At 33.0% G+C, this 22,044-nt stretch overlaps 2 protein-coding genes across 3 annotated transcripts in view; both read right to left on the bottom strand.

Annotated features, from left to right (window-relative positions):
* LOC113374063 overlaps positions 1 to 22,044 on the bottom strand; it is a 355,272-nt gene that overhangs the window by 92,534 nt on the left and 240,694 nt on the right. The gene's annotated exons all lie outside the window — the stretch shown is intronic.
* Positions 6,467 to 18,704, bottom strand: LOC113373399 (homeobox protein prospero-like). Its single transcript, XM_026613700.1, has 4 exons — positions 15,620 to 18,704; positions 15,212 to 15,367; positions 8,129 to 8,288; positions 6,467 to 7,795 (listed from the first exon to the last, which is right to left on the bottom strand). The coding sequence occupies exons 1-4, from the start codon at positions 18,574 to 18,576 to the stop codon at positions 7,616 to 7,618; spliced, it is 3,453 nt and encodes a 1,150-aa protein (XP_026469485.1). The 5' UTR covers positions 18,577 to 18,704; the 3' UTR covers positions 6,467 to 7,615.

The raw sequence follows: 22,044 nt of genomic DNA on the forward strand, positions 1-22,044 counted from the left end.
GACTCTTGACTTGTATAGTAATATTAACTCTATAATTAATTTTAAATGTAATAACGTAAATTGCGAGCGTTGAAAATCAATGATGAATACTTCTTGTGTAAAATGTTGTAAATTAATCTGAAAAAAAAAATGAGTACAATTCGGATTGTTATATAATATATTTGTTCTTGTGGCTCACAAGTTGTGAGTGAGAATCAAATCCAATTCCCTTTACAACCCTAGTGTATTTCAGATTCAAAGCCCTCTTACAAAACATAGCGTAGTTCTGGTTCAAAGTCCTTTCTGGCAGATGGCCTAACTATTTAAATATTCCTCCTCCGCCTTTCCAAACCATCGGCAAGCGCAGTTTCAAACTGATCCAAGAACAAAACTCAATGAAAAAAGTTCACGAGAACACGTATAGATTTCACAACCAGTTTTAGTGGCGCTATTTTTTAAATATGTTTCAATATTAGAATAAGGTTCTAAAAATGCTAAAATATTCTACCAAGTTACTAATTTATGTGTACTCAAAATTTTGTGTTTTCTTTCATTTAAAATTTGCTGAAAAAATTAATAAATATAGGGATGTAATAAAAATATTTATTTTTTTATATTAATTTTTACTTTATTACTCTCTGCATATACATGGAATAATATTATAAAATAAAATCGTGTACTCCATAAATAACAATCAGTATGAAAGTGAAAATATTTTTATATTGCATGGGTAAAAGTTATAATCTTTAAGATTATAATTTTGATTTTAATTATGATTTTAACATTTATCAAATACCACTTACCAATTTATAAGTCTGAAACATTGTGTGTAGCTCAGTGTTTCCCAACGTGGGGCGCACGCCCCACCGGGGGGCAATTTGAAAATTTTGATGATTTTTGGTGAAAAAATCATGATGGTGTTAAATTGTGCCTAATTCAGTTTTTGCTAATAAAACTAAAAGTTTTATAAACTTGGGATAATGATGCTTCTTGGAAATAACAAAAGGTCTTCTATCAAAATGATATACAGAACAAATTCATTTAATTCCATGCAAAAATTGTCTTTGATTTTTTAACAAAAATGCGCCAAATTACTTAGTTGCCAACGATAACTATCAATTTCTAGAAATTATGATCACTTACTTAGTTCCCAAACTGATAGCTAAAAAATATTTCACAAAAAAATATAATTTAAATAAATACCGTTCTGAGTTAAGAAAATCTCAACTAAAATGGAACCAAGTGCCCAAATGTAATCATATATACAAAAATTTGCTATATTTATTGAAAAAAGAAAAAGCTTAGTAAGTTAGAACCTAATATAAAATCTTTATTTTAGCTTAAGTATTGCCTGAAATAAATTTTGAAAAAACAGTAATAAATTTGGTTTCAAATTTCCGTTTGTTGGCTTATCCCGAAATTTTACTTATGATTTTAATAGCATTTAATAGCGATTTCATCTTAAAGTTATCATTCGCATTTTTCAAGAACAAAAAAAAATTGTATGGGGGGCATAAAGTTTTAATAAACCTCAAGGTGGGGCGGGCCCAAAAAAGGTTGGGAATCACTGGTGTAGCTTCTATTTAAATATTTCTGAAATGGTAATAAATAGAGGGAGGCTATTTTATAAAAAATACACATATTTTTCTAAATTAAATTTTACTGTATTACTATTAAAATCTGCATATATATGGAATAATATTATAAAATAAAATCATATACTTCAAAAATAACAATCAGCAGAAGTGAAAATATTTATATATTGCATGGGTAAAGTAAAAATGAAAAACACAAATTCATTTATTACTTTCCACTTTCAAAAAACGTTTAAATAGTATACATGGATTGAAATTGATTTGATTTGCGATATTAGTTTTAAACTATAGTTCATTATTACACCAAACAGTTTGAGACTTCTAATAACATGTATGGACAAAGACACACGCCTTAATACAAGATAAATAATAAGCATAATATGTTTACTTTTATTATTATTAATTCATAGATTAATTAATTATAGTAAGAATTAGCAATGATATTATGCATCAACCAACTGCACACGAGCTAGATTACAACTACAATTCACATTTCTTATTTTATAAAATGAATCAGGGACCGTGCTGAGGCTTGAAAGGCAAACATCATTTTGAATGCTTTTGTTTACCTTCACTAACACTTTTATCACCTTGACTGACTTGATTTGATTTGATAGGCCACAGAAAGGCCTCTGATCCATTTTCTTCTTATAGGATAGGTTTGTACGTATTTCGTGTGTTTGTTACAACTATGCTAGTCATCTCACGGCTTACAATTAGCAGTAGACATTACAATTTGATCCTAGGACAGTCTCCGAGTTCCATCTCTTATAATATTCTTTATACTCGGAACGATATAGAATTTTTCTTTTAATTAAATTTAAAATTTATATACTTTTTATATCTATAAATAGAAGACCCCGCTTTCCCAAATACCAGAGGTGCCCTATATAATATTTTTTTTATATATTTACATATATATTTAAAGTTCCTAAATTTTATCAGACCTAAGCTTAAAATTAAATACAAAAACGATGACGTCTACATATTTATCTAAAAATTTACTATAATAATTTTTTATGAAATTTTGCCTTTTTACACCAACGTTAGAAAATATCAATAGAAAAATACTCTTTCTGAATAATTTTTACAACGTCATTATAATAGATATATAATTTTGGCGGACACCTCTCGATCAGGCCGGCGGGGATATCTCTATAAACAAAACGTTGAGCCATTTTTGCCAACATTGCGTACACCTCTACTAAATATATCATTATCAATATTAAATATTATTATCTTTGTAGCAGAGTGCACGATTCTCTTCATTTTTGCAAACATATTAAATATAATATTGAAAGATTTGTAATCCTTAAAAATTATCAAGATATATAATAATAATAATAATAGTAGTAGTTATGGTACTGTACGTTCGTGGTTCAAACTGTGTCTGGTGGTACGTGGCTATTGCTGATTGCGGGATGATAATGCCTAACTAACTCAAACCCAACGGCACGATGCCTGCAGTTGGCATCTGCAGGAAGACCGCAGCAAAAGATCCGGATCGAACGATCAAACGATCGACGACCGGATCCGTCACTATGAGAAACTAAATCGCCCGGAATATGATGCCGGGACGACAGGTTCATCGGCTGACAACTGAAACTGACGCCTTCCCCGTCGTCACTATTCATATCCCGAACTAGGAAACATAACGAGATCAGCCTTAACGAGAACGAATAACCAGCAGTAAATCATTATATTAACAAATCGCTATGTCTTACTTAGTTATAATTAGTAACATGAGGGTTTGTAGAGTGGCGGGCGCTTCAACTGAAAACCATTCATTTTATTATAGCATTGTTATAATATGTATCAATATAATTATTATGTACGTAATGGGTTCCTACAAACTAGTCATGTTCTATACCATGGATTATAAGAGCGACTTAGCGTAACAATATAATTTATTTATAACCTTAGATTTGCGATCGGGGCCCTTCTTTAACTAAATCAAAATACAGTGGGCGGCGGGAGCTCGGCCGAATGCTTTGGTGGGGCGTTAAGTTCTATTTAGGGCCCTTTTTGTATTTATTTTTTTTTTCGTAAAAAATCAACATTTTTGAAGGCACTTTAGATCGGACGATTTGGCCCAGTGTGTTTTTTGAATGAGTGATTGCCTAGTTCCAAAGATTATTTTGAATGATCTGTAGTTTTTTCAGTTAATATTTTATTTGGTTGCCTTCATACTATTGCAGAACGGATTTGGATGTGGTCAGAGTCTAAATGGCTATTTCAGAATTGAGAGCAATCGGCCGATCGTCCGCTCATTCCCAAAACTAGAATGTGAGTAGTCGGATCGGAAACAAATTTACGTGATGGTTGAGGGCGTCTGTCAATCATAAGACGGCCCGCGGGCAACGGAAATCAACACCTGATAACACAAGAAAAAACAACGCGGCGAAGGGGCCACGACCGCATGGAGTATACCAACAATTGTACATATACTACATCCCACACTCAAGAATTATTATATGATACTCTAAGACTAATATGTTTATGTAGCTTTATCGTATTGGACTAGAAGGGGGTAAGGTAAATGATGGGTTGGCAAAGATGCTGGAGGTCATTGTCAGTGGAAATTTTGGAATGCTGCAGGATTTGGGGATTTGGGAAATTTGGGATGGGGTCATGGAGAGGAGCGCGGCATTGCAGCCGCATGTGACGGTCACTGCTTAGTGGAAGCAACCCTTTATAGGCGAATCAACGAATAACCGAATGTGCTCAGACTTGTTTGAAAATAATACAATCCGAACGCTTTGAGAATCGTTTTCCTCTACAGCAAATAATCACACTAGATAGGATTTCCTTTTTGTATAAGAAAATAGAATATAAGGCAGATTTTGGTAAAAATTACACACAATTACATTATTTTTGCTCAATTTTTTTTTAATAAGATAAGGCGCGAAGGTGCTTCAAATAAGCTTGTACTTTTTTCGTGATATTTTTTTAGACCGGGGTTCCTAAACTTGGCCGAGAACATGTTCATCTGTAAACTATACGGTTTGAATATTATCATTATACTGTAAATCATCAGAAGTAAAATTATCCGACGCCTGTCTGACGACGGATTCCGAGAGAGCTGTCTGAATGCTGTGTGCAAAACAAAAACTCGCGAACCGAAAAGAGATCGTAACGTAACGAAGCTCCAAAAATGTCCGGTAAAATGTTTCAAAAATCAATTCAAGTGATCATCATATGAAAGATCATCATCGAATGCACATCGAGATACAAAACGCTGTAGTAAGAAATCAACCCGAGATTAACATTGTGTGGGCGGTTGTGTGTGGCGGCTGAATTGTGACCGGTTGGATGAACCCAACAGAAAGAAACAGTCCTCACCATCCATGTCTGCCTGTTCGCGAACGTATTCCGAACAGCTGATTGAGCCCGCCTGGTCGGATACTCCAGGAGCGCACGGATCGTGCCTTGCCCCCCGAATTGTTGGGGGCAGCGCCCGTCCGTGCGCCCCGCGAAGGATCGCTGAACCGGTGCGCGGCTCTCGTCTTAACTTTGAGATGATCGACAACGGATCATCGTCGTGACTTCTTGTTCTTTTGGAGAGCTTTAAAACGGATGCTCTCTCGGCGATTAAGGGGCGTTCGATTAACGGCCCCTTCGCCGAATTTGACGTCATCTGTGTCCCTGACAAGATGGCGGTTCTGTGTGTTTGTATGTGTTTTGTTGTGTGTGAGGAGGGGTGCAGGTTGAGATCGCGGACCGCTTGTGGGCTCGCGATAGAGATACTACGACGCGTTTTTGCGATAACGCGCCTGAGGCTATTGCTGAGGATGTAAAAACCATTTGATTAGTGTAAACTGTAACGACGCGACGTCTGGACTCTGCGACTATCAGAGACCTTGTATTACGGGATTATTTATTTGGGAGATCATTTAGTTAATGGGAAACGGGAGTAAATATGTACGGAACTGAACCTGGCATTGAATAGTCCTGACATCTGAATACTTTATATATTTCCCTGTGAAAAACTTTTTGTAAACACTTATAAAATTCTTCTAAGTTGCATTGTTTGTATCGGCGCTGTTGCAAGTTCCAAATGGGATTTACCGATCCAAAATGACTTGTGTTTAATTGCAAGGAAATATTTATGCTGGACCAGTTATAGTCACTATCGATAAAAATTGAATTTAGTTCAATATTCCGGCAGATCAAATTTGAACAAAAATTGATTAAATAATTATTGTATTAAGATAACGTAAATAAAATTGAAAATTAAATCATCAAAACAAAAATATGTAATAAATCTATTATAAAATATAAGAATTATTTAATGTTTAAAAAAATAATAAAAAAGATATAATTATTATAAAATCAAAGTAAATAACCTATAAAATAATAAAAAACATAGATATATAAATAAATAAAAACATAATTTAAATAAAAAATTATTTATATTTATATGCTGATTATAATCAACAATCCTGTTTCTATTTCAAATCATATAATAATTTTTTAATTTCATTTATATCTCATGAAAGTTTTCTTTAACTAATAATATATGTGCAACGTGTTATAACTGTTCCATCACAAACTTATTCTATAACCTATGCACATTATTTCATGGTTCTTTGAAATATCACTACTTTGTACTAGTCTCCTAGAAATAAATTTAGATTTTCGTTCGTGTACAAAATAACAATACGACAAAAATCTAAAATTACTTCATTTATCTTGAAGATAGTACGATAAGATCCTTATGCAAATAAACATTTTTTTATATAATAATTCATATAAACAGTATTTTAAATTTATTCTTTCATATTTTATTGATACGAACGAGGCGTGGAGATTTTGACTAGGAAACTCACCACAAATGTGCCGTGCTCAAAACTTAATTATTATAAGATTTTGAGCACAAAATTAGTGTTTGCAACTACGCTATACAGTGCATTGTGAAATAATAATAGCTATAATATAATTTATATTAATTACCTAAACCTTTTTTGCGTTTTGTGTAAAACATATAATTAAAAATCATACTAGTATCAATAAAATCATTCAATTAAATAATAATTCATACGGTTATTTAATTTATGATGACGACCAAAGTTTTAGAGTGTTGAGTCAACCATCGTACCGATCGATTTTGATTATGTTTGTGGTATTGAGATCTGTCGGTTACCGCGTTGGCACTATTGCAAATAAAATATCCTGTATAATCAGTTAAAAAATAACATAAGTTGTACGGCTCTGTAACTGAAATATAATTATTATTAATATTCTGTAGAGTGAGATATGGAGATGCAAACATAATCTCAATTGAATTAGTACAAAGGTTTTAAAGGGACTCGACAGTCTACGACTGAGGTCGACATACGCGGACTAGTAATTCAAATTTACCTTTGGTTCTTCAGCATTATTAACACAAAGCGTTAACCATCCTCATCGGTATATATATTATTATTAAATATAATTGCTATAGATATGGGCCGTCTTTGAAATAGTGGCTATTTTGTATGTACAGTTACATCGCCGAACGAGGATCCGATCAAGATCCTTTTTGAGCCTCTCGGCCTATTTGTACAATGAGAGGCTCCTAATATGTGCAGCGGATTTGGTATCAGACCCTCGGCCGACTCTAATTGTTAAGTTCTAGGGTCTATGGTACAGTTTTATTAGATCGACATGTGGGGGGCCGCGTACAGTTTACACAATAAATAATAAATTCGTGCGAATCGTCTCGATTCGAATGCAAACCAAAGAGAGATACACACAGAAAAAGCAACCTGGTTTGTCTGGTAGTTTTGTTTTAGAACTTTTCTTTATATAATATATATTACTTTATTATTTTCTCTTTTAAATAGTGACGATAATTTTAATTTTAAAATTTTACGCTTTTATATTTACTTTTTAGATTTATTTTTGAACTGAAGGCCTAAATATCGTCGAAATGATTGGTGTGTAAAATCCGTTTGGAATTTCACATTCCCTTGTTAGGAACACTTGGTTACTTTTGAGCCCTTTTGAGGGCACTGTGCATGTGAGGGCAGTGACATCAAATGATTTCTTGACGAGCGGTTTTACTCCAATTGTTCCAGGAAGTTTGGAGATTTGAAGTATTCAGGAACCGGATCGTCCAGTCGGGAAATGATCTTGTAGATCGATTTTTTCCACGACTGTTCCGTATCTTTACCGCCCTGTATCGCTTTGAAGAATTCTCGTAACGTTTGCTCCACTACGTAACGGAAGTTTGATGGAACCTGGAGAAACAAAATAATATTAATGATAACGATTCGACAAATATACAAAATTTTTCATTTTATAAAAATACAATATTATTAAGAAATTATAAAATGGCGCATGCCATGCCACAATACAAGACAACAGCAAAGGTGAAAAAAGGAAAAGGAATAACTTTCAATTAAAAAAATTGAATTTATATTGTTTTAAAAATGATATTGAATCACAAAATAGATAATTAACCAGTAACAAAAAAATATGATATAGGATTATTTCCCGGAAGGAATTGTAAGGGAAAGGTAAGCAAGCTATTTTTGCTAGTGTCATTTTGTGCAATGTGGCTGGGGTCGCACCTGAGGTCCCCATACCTCTATGTGGTTGTTCCGGTTGTAATGAAGATTTAGAACTCTATAAATTTCGCTGTCGCCTCCAACTTGCAATTCATCAGCATTTTTGACACCTTCGCTGACTGCCTGCCGAGCATACTTCTCCATTTGAATGTAATAGAATTCCCTGTAACAAAACAGAAAAATTAGTTATGGATTATTGAAAACCAACTACAATCAAATATTTTAACATTGCAATTTAAATAGTAAATAACAGTGCACTTGTCATATCCGACATATTTTCTGTACATCTTTTAGTTGGCAGAGTCCAATTATTAAAACCGATTAATAATTACCAACATTTTCCTTCTGCACGGTTGTGCATAAAATGCACGTTTCTTTATTTATTCCTTGCCAAGTTTCATAACCTGGTTTTATTCATTAATTACAAAGGAGTGTATCATTTGTTTGTGGGCTTTTTGTTTCGTTCTCGAAGGAAGAACAAAACATTTTGCGGGAGCAAAAAACTCGCAGGAAAAATAAATATGAGAAGGAGTAAAGGATGATGAAGAATTCAGTTTTTAACTAAAATATTAATAGAATGAATTTTCGAAAATATTAAAATTTTATCTTTTATCATTTTTTAAACACTTCACATTCAATAGTAAACAAAATAATTTAAAATAACGAAATAAAATATGTATTTAATTTTATTATGTAAATTATGATTTTTATAATTCGAAAACAAACACTGTATCTGCATTAACAGTCTCGCTTTCATTTTCTATTATTATTCATTTGTGTTTCAATTACCGCGAAAATAAAACTATGATGTTTTTTCCAATACGCATAATGATTAATTTTTATCATCATTAAATAAATTGAATATCATTATTGTGCAAGTTGAAGGCCAGCTACGAAGTTCATTGAATTAAATTTGAATCGGTGTCATTGATTGGCATTATACAAATATATACATATATCTGCGTTGAGCTGCATTTATGAACACGATTTTGCAAATCGGTTAAATGTTAATGTAGGCCGTTTAATTATATCATTTACATGTTGATACATTATAACCAATTAACTCGCATCGAACATAACATAATAGATACAACAAATTATGGCAATCACTTTTAATGTTAATGGCCATTTACGGGGGCAATATCTGTACTGTTTATTTGACTGTGCAGCGATCATCGTGCCTATTTCATATTAATTGCATAAATCGGTGTGCGTCCACTATTAAATGGATTGGAAATTAAACATTTTTTGAATTGAAATATTTCAATTATATAAATCACCTATATTCTATTATATAAAATGATATATTTTCTGATACGTCAAATATTTCCTCTTCCAGTTTCGACCGATTCGGCTAAGAAGCATTTGCATATTCAATGTTGTAATTTATTTTTCCGTTTATATAAAAAAGAAACAACCCCTTTGCATAATGAAGGCAACGCAAATAAGAGTTGTTAATGAAAGGAATATGAATGTGTAACGCCGAACGCATAGTTAAAGGAAGGGCTCAGAAAGCTTTGATGCACCCGCTGTTGCATTCGCTCGAAATAAAGGTGCAATTTGGTAATTTTAAATTGAATAAGATGTTGATACAATTAATTAAGATTACATTTATTTAATTATTAAATAAGTAAAATTATAAAAAATATTTGAAGTGTAAAAAGTATGCGCCAACAGTACTCAATAGGTCGCTGAAATGCATCCTTAACTTCCATTAGGGTAAGTTATAGTAATAGGCCAAAAACAGAAAATGAAAATTTTTGCATATCTTCAAGTTTTGAAGGTTTCTGAATATTTTGGCATACCTCAAAAAAATGAATGTGTGTGTATGTGTGGATACAATTTTTCGTCGACGTTTTCGGGAGTACCGCTCAACTGATTTGAATGATTGAAAAAGCAATCGATTCCTACTGATAGGGAGATGTGCAGATTAGTTTTTGAGAAAGCAGGTCCGGCCATTTCGAAGATAAGAAAATAAATGTGCAAAAAATGGCAGTTTTTAAGAGAAATAAGCATCTGATTTGAATAATTCGAAGAACTTTGGTTGACAAAACAATTGCTTTTGAAGAAAAAAATATTTCAAAATTATTTTTCATCAATTCGGATTTTTATTTTAGTTCTGCATAAAATTCTAAAGCTCACTGATATACTTCAAATAAATAATTTTAACCTTGAAATGCAGTTTATATAATTCTTATAAATATTAGACAATGTTACAGTATTTATAATGATCTATTTAAAAACATATATTATATTTCTCGAATATATCGTTGCGGTAAGGACAGTTCCAGCAATTTTCCTTAAGGCACGATGCCACACACCACTTTAAGATCTAATTGGTAGTCTTATTATATAATGTATGTATTTTCTATTATATTATTTATCTTAATTAAAATTATAATTATATTTGAAGTTCATCAATTTATCAAAATAAAACTAGTTGTAAGTGACATTTTGCCCTAGGGCGGTTCTAATCCCGATATGTGCAAATAATCGACTTAATTAATATTAATTTAAATTTTGCGATTTTTAAAATTGTGACGATAAAAATTTAAAATTTTGTCACGGCTTGCTGTTCCCAATTTTAGCGATTTTTTGTAATTTTGTTGTTCCTAATATTTTAGGAAGTTCGTTAAGAGTATGATAAGCTCTAGAAATGGCCCGGCTGATCTTTACCTTTTGAATTTTCAAAATCGTTTCAGGATTCTCGGAGAAACTTTTGATGAAATAACCGATTAAATATCTAGCAAATTAGGTATTACCCTGCGGCTTATACGATAAATGTATAAGAATGAGAAATAGTTCATGGACAGATGTGCAACGACGGATGGCCGTTGCAAAAATGTATGTCAAACGCTTAGTACCGCTCATATCTTGAATTTCGAATCCTAAATAATAGAAAAATTGTTAGGGGAAACTTCAAATCATACCGGGTAGCTTGCACCATTGTTCAAACATCATGAGGGTAAGTTATAGCACATAGCTCATATTCAATTTAGGGTGAGTTTGCGTATCAAGGGTTAGATTTTGTGACTGTTAGAAGATATAATAGTGTTGAATGTGATTTCCTAGACTTTTCGAAGTCGGTTAATTTTTTTTTCGACAAGTCGTAGAAGTTAACGATAAGAAATCGTCAAGCAAGTTGACTCGGGAGCGTCGTGAGAAAGTTTAACGATTTTTTTCCCAGATTGATTTTATCGTATGAGAAGATACAAAGATGTGTGAACATAATTTTGCGGAAATCGATTCACTGCGTTTTTTGGAAAAAAATCTGATCTTGTAAATAATAAAATGTAAGTTTTCTGATGTTTCTGACAATGATGTATGAATATGATTTGTTTTTTAAGGAAATGTTTATCATTTTTAGTTTAGGGGGTATAGTACCTTTAAATATTGTTACATTTACTAAAATTATGTTCACATTTCCAAAGGCAAATCTTAAAAAAATTCCTCTCTCAATTTTTAAAATAACTGAATTATTGACCAAACGTATTCAAAAATTTAATTTTTTTTATTGAATTTAAGTAAACACAAGACATATTTATATAATATTTAAATTAATTAAATAATAAATTATTTAAATTAAGCTGGTCAAAAATTCCAAAATTTGATAGAACATAGTTTTTTTAGGAAGTCATATCTATTTTAAATCTTAACTTTTGCTGATAAGTCGGTTTAATGGAATTTAGACCCTTTAAATTTTATTTCAAACACAGAAAGCTAGGAGTTTTTTGACTCCACATTTGGAATATAAGATTCCAATTACAAGTATATGAGAATGCTCAAAAAATAAAAATATAATAAAAGTCTGTTTTAACATTTATATTTTAAATGAGTTTCTAGCGTTTGTATTATAATAATATTTAAAAACTTTTACAAATATTTAAAAAACTATCCTAAAGTAAATTTTTATTAGGCATACGTAAGCACTCAGTGGCAATTATTTAGTTAAAAGTTTCCTAGACTATTTCTACCTATATAAGATCATATCGGATCGTCAATTCCTAACAACATTGGTATGTTATACATATATATTTTACCCGCATATTTTTCGTGGAAAACCTTTAGAATACAAATAACTGTCGCGGTTATCGACCTGATTCTCTCAATAATGCACGCGTAGTCTAAAAGTGAATTACGTAAACGAAAAACTGTAAAAAGCCATCATAATCGTATAATAATTGCACTACATCCCTGAAATTCACTTTCTAAAGAATACCTGCATGTTTTCAACGAATCGCAATAAGTTTTCTCGAAGCTAAATAGCTCACTCTTGGTAAATGATAATAATGGAAATAATAAATGAGAAAATTATATACAATAGAAATGTAAAAGTACTCAGTTTTTGGCTGTTTTTTACAGTCAATTTTTTAAATATTCTTTCTACCTTAAATCTCAAAATTTGTAAATTGTAAATCCATGTCAATATCGGTGCAAATACAGAAAATTGGTCGATTATAATTAGCTGTTAATTCGGAACTTGACTAATTAATTAATAGCACGCCATACAGAAATGCATTGCCGTAACTAACGAGCACATTATGTGATTATATAGGGACTACATAGGCTCATGCATATGTTAAAGGTAACAAATTGATTTATATCGCCAAAATATGTTGCTTAAGAATTAATTTGTACGAAAATGTGAATAAATTAAATTTAAAAAGAATAGTATTTTGGTAAATAAATATTCAGCAAGTAGGTACACAAAATTAGGTTAAAATTGTATTGAAGTAGATTTACTCCAAAATATTTATCTTACACTACAAATACATTATTTTTAGGAACTAAGAAAGCAAAAAATTATTTTTAGATTTTTACGTATTTATTTTAGTCTCGATATCAAATTGGGATTTTCATAATGACTAATTCTATCTGTCTGCAGCTTTTATTATCATGTTTGAGAGAGATAATTTTTGCATTTTGACCGCATTCATCCGTTTGATCGCAATTTATATAATTGGTTCGAGAATTGATGAAATCGTAATATTTAATAAACGCAATAAAATGCAATAAAAATATTAGAAAATAGCATTAAATTATTATACATATTTGTTAAGCATAATCATAAATAAATTATCTTTTTAGTTGATTAGTTGCATATAATGAACAGTCCTCTATTAAAATGCTGCTTGAACTTGAAGAAACTGTATATAGTTTAATTCGACTATTTCAAATAATATTTTATGTCTTGTAATTAACGTTTGTTACATCGTAATTTATATATTAATAATTTTATATATATATATATATATATATATATATATATATTATATATATATATATATACAGTCAAGTTTAAAAATAAATTTTCTTCTCTAATTACTGCCATGTCAAGATTGTAATATGCCACAACACCGACTTGTGACTAACAAATAAATATAGTCGTATGGAAATTCACAATTTAATTAATTAATTAAAAAAGAAAACATGACCAAAGTCACGACGCACGCATAAGATAAAGGGGTGTTTTTATATTTATTTAATACGACTGTTTGAAATAAAATTTGTTATTCAAGACAAAAGACCAAACCCTATTTGTATGGTGCTTAAACTACACACTTACTATAATTAGAAAGAATTAATTTGGGTAATAATAACGTATGAAAAAATCAGATTTATTAATTAATTAAATTAATTTTTATCATATGACCCCGAATGTTATATTCTAATTGGAATTGTACGAAAAATGAGATGGAGGATTGTTTATAGGTAAAAAAATATTTTTAGCGTTTCATAAGATCACACTAGTTGCAAAACGTTCAGGTTTAATTCAATTAAATATTAGGTATATTTTTCATAATGAAGTTTATTTAACAAAATTGTTATTTCTAATAGTATTTTTCAAATAAGGTTTAAGCGCACAATCTTTGTCCCTTATTGATTTTTCCAAAAAAGTGCCACTCGATCTACAACAACATACACGACGAAACCCAAGAAAAGATTAATTAACTGTTGTGTAGGGGTGTATATTTTTATAAATTCAAATCTAACATCAGATGGTCAGTTTGGAACGATGAACAGCACATTAATACCCCTTTAAAATCTACCCTCTAAGTGAGATGGACGCAATCAATTCCCATTCGTGAGTCATCAGTACGTAAGCAAACTATATCGAGGACTATTTTAAGAACAAGGGGTAGGATTTGAATGACCGAATAATGTTGTTTGAGTTTTAAAATTTAAAAGTCACTGCAAGATATTTAAAAGTTTTAATAATTGTGTAGATTCTTATACTGAAAGCTTTGTATCGCGTTTTCCTAGCTTTATCATCGAGCTGATAAAACTATTGATTTTAATATCGCGAATACCGTGTCGCGTGTAACTCATATGTACATCATAAAGTCTTTTAAAACAAAAAGGGTAGATATATAAAGATAACCGTAAGATAACAAATATATTATATATATATATATATATATATATATATATATCATAGAAATTATGGTTTCACGATCATATCAGAAATTTAACATGTACGCCAATATATCAATAATGAATTACATTCCCTGCACGAAATCTAAATAGCAGTTTCTTTTATTTCTGTATTTCCATATGAAAACAAAAATATTTCGACAAGTGGTTATACTTAAATTCGTTCTATTTCAATAATTAATGAACATTTATATCTCAGGTTCGACCCAATGGGGATTCCATAGTCCCCCCAGAAATATGACATATATTGGACATAATGCGAGTTTCTCAGAAAGATTTAAAAAAAAAACATATAGAGCACATGCACATGTCGTGTCGATCAGAAGCCAAGATAAGACAAAGTGCTAGCAATTTAGTAAGTTTATATTCGTGACACCCGATATTAGAGAGAACTGTTTCATTGAATTATTGATAATATTTTTCATATACAAGTGTAACGCAAAAGAACCTGCAGGCATGCGATATAGCGATATACGGAAATTAGAATAAATGCTCGAAAATTATCTAAAAAGCTATCATATTTTTATTACTAAGGATATTAGAATTTTGTCTATATAATTTAGGTAAATTGGATTTCAAAATTTGTATTGAATATTCACGAATCTTCAATAACAATTTTGATTGATTAATAATATAATTAAAATCACTAACCTGAAGTTGGAGAACCATTTAACCAGTTGCGCTGTGTTGTTCTTGTTGAATTGGATATCTGGGAAGTACATCTTCAGGACAGCGGAACTCGGGTACCGGACCCAGAAGAACATCAGCTTGGCTTTTCGCAGGTGCATTGGGGTTAATGTTGACGATTACACAGGAATCAAGGATATATACAGTTGAAATTGATTGCATAATTATAGTTAAATTTCATAAAATATTTTAAAATGATAAATATGATAATAAAAAATATTAGAAAGTAATTTTGAAAAGTGAATAATAATAAGAATATGCAAGTTTGTTTAAATTTATGTATCAATTTTTTTAAAATAAAATATTAGTTGATATTAAATGTTTCTATTTAATAACTTAAGATCTAATGACTTTCATTATGAAAAGGATATTGTAGGTCGCACTCCATCGTATGAGATGTCCGCCGAGTTGCAGTCTGAGTTGCGATCGTTGGCCTCCATGGCGGCTCGGAGGTGCCCGTAGTCCGGTGAGCTGCCGTGGTGTGCTGCTGCGAGTAGTGCAGGATGAAGCATGGCGGGCGGGTGCGGCAGTGGCGGCGAATCGCGCGGTTCTCCCATTCCAGGCGGACTGTGGGGACCCACGCCGCCCATGTGGTACATGTGTGGGCCGTGAGCGCCGAAGAACGGACTGTACGGGGAGAATACCTTGGATTCGTGCAGTGAAGGATTTGGTATCGCTACTGAAGTGGGTAACGACACCGGAATCATCGGCGGCGGTGGCGGAGGCGGGGGTGGGTTCTGTTGGTACGGTCGAGGTGACGGACAATCTGATGCTGCTCCGTTGCTTAAACCGTGTTCAGGCGAATCCTGCGCCAAAATCCTGCTCACTGTTCGCGGCGTGATGCGTGTGTCTGTAACCTTATGCCTTTTCTTTTTTGTCGTGACCACGAGACTCAGCGCCTCGTTCTGCTCTGGATTGGTCTCCATCGGCTCTGGTTTGCAAAACATATTGTTTTGCGACGCTCCGTGCGGGCTGACTCCGTTGTGTGCGTACATGGCCATCTGCATCTGCTGCTGTTGCTGCGATTGCTGCGGCGGCTTTGGGTGCTGGAAAGGACCTGCTACAACGGGAGAAGGACGCGCATGAGTCGGCTGATAACCTAAATGAGCCGGTGGATGCTCAGGCGGGCCGTGTTGCAGCGGCATGTAAGCATGCCCGTTCATACGCGGACCCATCATCGCATGACCGTTAATATTACTCAGGCCGTTCATTAGGCCAGGTGGTGCTGAATTATTGTTGTTACCTGGTTGATTGGGCTGCTGCGGCTGTGTCGCTTGGCTACCACGATCTGTCACTGGAGGAGGCCTTGCACGCGGGCTTTTGCGGTCGAGCAATTGCGAAGCCAATAGGAGATCCTTGTTCAGCTGTTCCGCTGCTGCTGCCGCTGCTTCGGAATGTTTTCCTAGATATCGTCGTTGGTGCACAAATCGCGTAACAACTGAATCCACAAGCGATGACAACGAGGCTGTGATTTCTGTTTTCAAAGCATCGGCTAGTCCCTCTAGATCTGAACCTGTAACTTGATTCATAGAAAGCGATACTGCTGCAGGTCGTGGCCTTTCGTTTGTGCTATCTTTACCCATTGACTGTGGCGATTGCTGTGATTGATTTAAGGTTTGACTCGACTGTGAATTACTTTGATGTGCGACTGGGCCGCTGTGATTGGGTATGTGCTGCGAATGATTCATATGCGGTGTTTGGTGCTGTTGTTGTTGCTGCTGCTGTTGATGTTGCTGTTGTTGTTGTTGATGATGTTGCTGATCTGCTGCAGCATGAGCAGCCATTGCTGCCTCCTTGGCCATTCTAGCTTCTTGCTCCATGAATAATTTTTGACTAACACCCAAATATACTGCTGCAGCATTGCTTATAGCGTGATGTGGATGTTGTACATGTGGGTGGCCCATTGCCAATCCGTGCGCTTCCGCGTGCATTTGCTGTTGCAATAAGGGATGTTGAGGTCCATTAAATGCTGCAGGCATACCGTGCGGATTTTGATGTCGCATTTGATGTGCGTGTGGATGAATTTTTGCCGCTGACATCATTTTACTCATCACTTGTGACATAATATTAGCTGGCGCCGGCGCCGTCTGTTGCACTGGTGGCGGTGATTGTGTCGTTTTAACGGATGGTGATGATATAGGTGTTCGTTTTTCTGTACATGTTTGACTCACTACATCTTGTTCAAGATCACTTGTAACTTCTTCCACTTCTTGAGTATCTGATTCGTGTTCCATTCGCGAGCACAATTGCACATATTTTTGTTGCATTTCAGCGAGTTGCTCCTGCATACTACGCAACTGTGATTTTAATGCATTTTTCTCAACACGTTTTTGTAACAACGTATGCGGTGTTTCTATTGTATCGTCATCGTCGTCGTCATCTTCTTCGTCTTCGATTACTAACTGCTGCATATTAATTCCCAATTGCGAATAATTGTCATGCTGTTGGGGATGATACAATTTACGTTTCTTACAACCATTCACTTGTTGCGGAGCAGGACTGCTGCGCATGCTCGACACTATATTTTCCACACGCGCACGTTTCATATCTAACGGTGCCGGTTGATCACTTTTATCGGGAGAACCGGGTTGTAAGTCTTTAACACGCGAATCTGTATTATTTGTATCCACTGTTTCGGGTTCGTTCTTGAGTGTTGGCAGTGGTGACGCTGGCAAAGAATGTTCCGAGTCCATTGGCGTCTCCTCAGACGGCGCAGCAATGTCTTCATCGACCACAACACTATTATCTGTCGTTAAAGAACCACCCTCCGCACGTCCGCTAACGCCGACCACTTCACTTATTTCACTATCCGCGGATACACACTGACCATCACCGTTGTGATGGTTATTATTATTATTATTCTTGATGCAATTATTGTTGTCGGGACCGGCTCGCAGTTCGCTCTCTAGCGCCATCAGCTCCTTCTTGCGGCCCTGCAGAATATCACGCAGCATGTGATGAGCCAATTCAGTAGCATGCGGAGATGGCGAACCGCCATCTTCAGATGAATGACGACCACCACCTACCTGATCCTGCGCGTCGCAGGCGCCCTCGTCACCAGGATGGCCCTGACGTCCGAGTAGCTCGTTCAACATTTTGGCTGGACCGTAGCCGGGACCAAACAACCCGAAGTGCTGTTGGTTCTGGCTGAAGATAGCCCCGTATATGCCTCCGCTCATGAAGGAAGGCCGTGAACTAAAATTCGGTATAGACGAGTAACTATTTCTTGGTTCTCCGGCGTCCACTCGCTGTCTGGTGCGTTTCGCCTTCTTCGATAGTTTATCTCCGTACAGGCCGAAACAGTCAGTATCCTCCTCCGATGACATCATAAGAACGGCCGCACGTTATTGGCCGACGGACCTCTCCGTCGGCGTGGTGGGAGACCCAGCGACAATAGTGCCTCTCGCTCCCTGCCACTGTACAGTTCACGCGGCTGACTCGCTCCTCGGTTCGCGCTCCTGGCTCGACGAAGCCTTACCTTCCCATCGCCGCCCGAACCTGCAAGGTGCAAGAAAAGCTTCAGTTAGAACTCTGCTCGAACACGGACGAAGGTTAACGAAACGAAACGAAAGCTCGAACGCACGCACGCACACTACGATAAAAGCACAGCTTTCGTATTAATAGGAATACGTCAGCTGATACGAGCGATATAAATTATCGTCAAAGACGGTTACGTCTTGCAAGGAGCTCTTTAAATTTACTTCCACACGATTTAAAGGGCAAGCGGTCATGCTTCGCGATCGTAAGTAGTTAAAAAGACGGTTAGATTACGAACCATAACGCACTAATTATCTATGTTGACGGTTTGAAATTTAAAGGACCTTTTGAATAGTCGTAATAAAAAATTTTTATTAAACTTTTGTAACAATTTTCTTATCTTAAATTTAATAAAAAATATTTATTTTAAACGTAAGAAGTATTTAATAACCAAGCATAATAATCACCTTACTCACATAAATTTATTAAAATATACTTAAAATTATTGAAGCATGCAACAAACTGCCTATATTTTCTCTATTTTCAGTTATATCTTGGGAACCAAATAAATTCTTTTCGCGTAAAAACCGCTATGAAAATATATGAACTCTCTCACGACACAAAGGGGCATGGTTATGTAAAAAAATACATTATCTGTTCATAATTAGACAACCACCCTCGTAATAAGAGCGCTGAACAATACCGATATGAAATTGGCTATTTCCTTATATTGAAAGCAGGTAAATGAATACTTCCACAAAGATTCTAAAACCTCAACTAGATAATTAATAAATAAATTTTATTAGATGTGGTATACAAATTCCTGTAAAATTATATATAAAATTTTAAAATATATTAGTTTAACAACGTTTCAAATTCAAACTCAAACATTCTCAATGTATAAATAAGGGTATTCAATTATTATAAAATATGATTTATAATATTTTTAAGCATATGTAAAAAATATCTTTACTAAATAGTATGTGGTAATATTTCAAATAGACCTGTTAAATTTCTCACTAATACGCTTAAGAATATTTATAATACCTGCGTTATGTTTGAAGGAAAAGTAAGTAAGTAGGTGATCGATTAATTTCAATATACCTAATTTGTTTAAAAATAATGAGAATAAGCAGAGTGCCTATTTAAAAATAAAATAAAAAAAATATTATAAAAATGGATTAAAAGAAGAGTGAACGCAAATATTTATACGTATAATCGAATAATTAAATTAATTATACGAAATGATGATATGACATACAATGACATATGAATAAATATATAATATTGAAATATATTTTGTATGATCTCTTATCCCCGACTGGGATATACAAAATATGTATTTCAAAACTTAAAGAAAATATCGAAAATAAAAAATGCTCTTTGTATTTCTTGAACATCTAAGAGAGAACTATAATTTGTAACAAATAGTTTGGATATCAAACTTTTAGAACTATTTGTGGTTTATGTCTCAACATACTGTTTCACTGTGGGGTTGACGTCGTTTCCGATTCCTTTTTGTTTTATCTCCCCCGCAATTGTAATAGTAAGTAGTAACAGCCAACAGGTAAAATTATTATCTGCGGCCTTTATCGGCCAAAACGAACATATTGTTCAGTCGTATGTGAAGCCCCGAACCCGGCCAAGAGACATATGCTACCTCGCGAACGAACACATATACTTATGCAGACGATATTTTATATCGGTAAGGTACGATATACACCATCTGTCGAATGGAATATTGCTTATGGTATCAAAAAGGAAAAATAATACACAAACGTAATTTGTAGTAAGTGCAATCAGTCGCTTGGAACTGTATTTAAATGCCATAATGTCTAGCTGGTAAGATAAAGAATATTTGCGTGAGAAACTGCAGCATGTGGTAGAAGAAAAGTAGAGCTCAAAATTGTTTGAAGTTCAAATTATTTTAAATATTGTTATAATTATGACTATTAAATGTTCAATCTATTAAATTTAATATATTTTTTTAAAAAAAATGTTCATAATTTTTTATATTATTCTTTCGTGAAATTAAAAAAAAAAATCATTTTATATATTAGGGGTAACAGTTCTTGAATACAAAAAACGTTTATTTTAAGTTTTTAATTATTTTAATATTGAATAATAATTAATTTTACCCTCGAATAATTTTTTTATATAATTGCTCACTGATCATTACATTATATATACACATAAAAATTGTAATTGATGATACCTCAAGCAATAGATGTTTACTGTTGCAAGTACATTGATAGTATGAAAATTCTAAATATATTTTTCTAACATATTTCTCGTAATATATACATGCTTATAAAATTGTTGAAAAATAATTAATGAATTATAAATCAATTTATACTGGTTTAAAAAATAGAATAATGCCTAACTACTGTCTTTGCAATATTACATATTTTCCTAATTTAAAATATGATATCGAGTTAGTATCAATAATAAATCACTAATAATAATAATTTTAAACATAAAACTTTGAAAATGCATACGAAAAAATGATGTTTCTCTATTTATTTAAAAGATAATATCTCGCACAATTACTTTCTATAGAACTGCAAAATTTACATATAAAATCATTAGAACTATTTACCATTGGTTTAGTAATTTAATTTTGAATTATTACATTTTTTATAAATTATTTGATATAATTTAGTAGAAGGTTTGTCTTATTAATTTATCATATTTTTATTAAATTCTAACTAATAACATATTAGAAATTAATTTTATGATAGAAGTAACGAATCCTGTTAATCTAATTACATTTTTAATAAATATAATTTAATTTATAATTTTATAGAAAAATGTAATATATGTTTATGATGTATATTTTATATGAAGTTATAAATAATACCAAATGCATTTTTTGCCTACAAATATGATGAAAACCGTTTTTCTCTTTATAAAATTACAATAAAAAAACATTGCTTTTTTCTATCTATATAATAATGTATACAAAACACATTAAGATTGTTCGTATAAGTGTCATATGTAAAAAAATGTATGTGGTGAAGAAAAAAATTTAAAGAATTACCAACAAGTAGCTATGAAGTAGTCAGTCATTAGGACGATTCTATATTGTCTACTTGACTCAAAAGATAAAAAAAACGTGAGAAAATAAATATGTTAGTATAAAAAAGTATTAAAAATGATACTATATATTTTATTCACTTATTTAATTTAATTATAAACTTCTGTTTAAAATAAATGCAAATTAAAATTGCGATAAGATTTTATTACCAATTACTGTAATGACTAAATACGTTGACATTCCACCTCTCAAGATAAATAATTTTTTATATACCAATAAAAAA

Source organism: Ctenocephalides felis, unplaced genomic scaffold (genome assembly GCF_003426905.1).
Source record: "Ctenocephalides felis isolate EL2017-DRISC unplaced genomic scaffold, ASM342690v1 CF-g0.4_SCAFFOLD_01604, whole genome shotgun sequence".
NCBI lineage: Eukaryota > Metazoa > Arthropoda > Insecta > Siphonaptera > Pulicidae > Ctenocephalides > Ctenocephalides felis.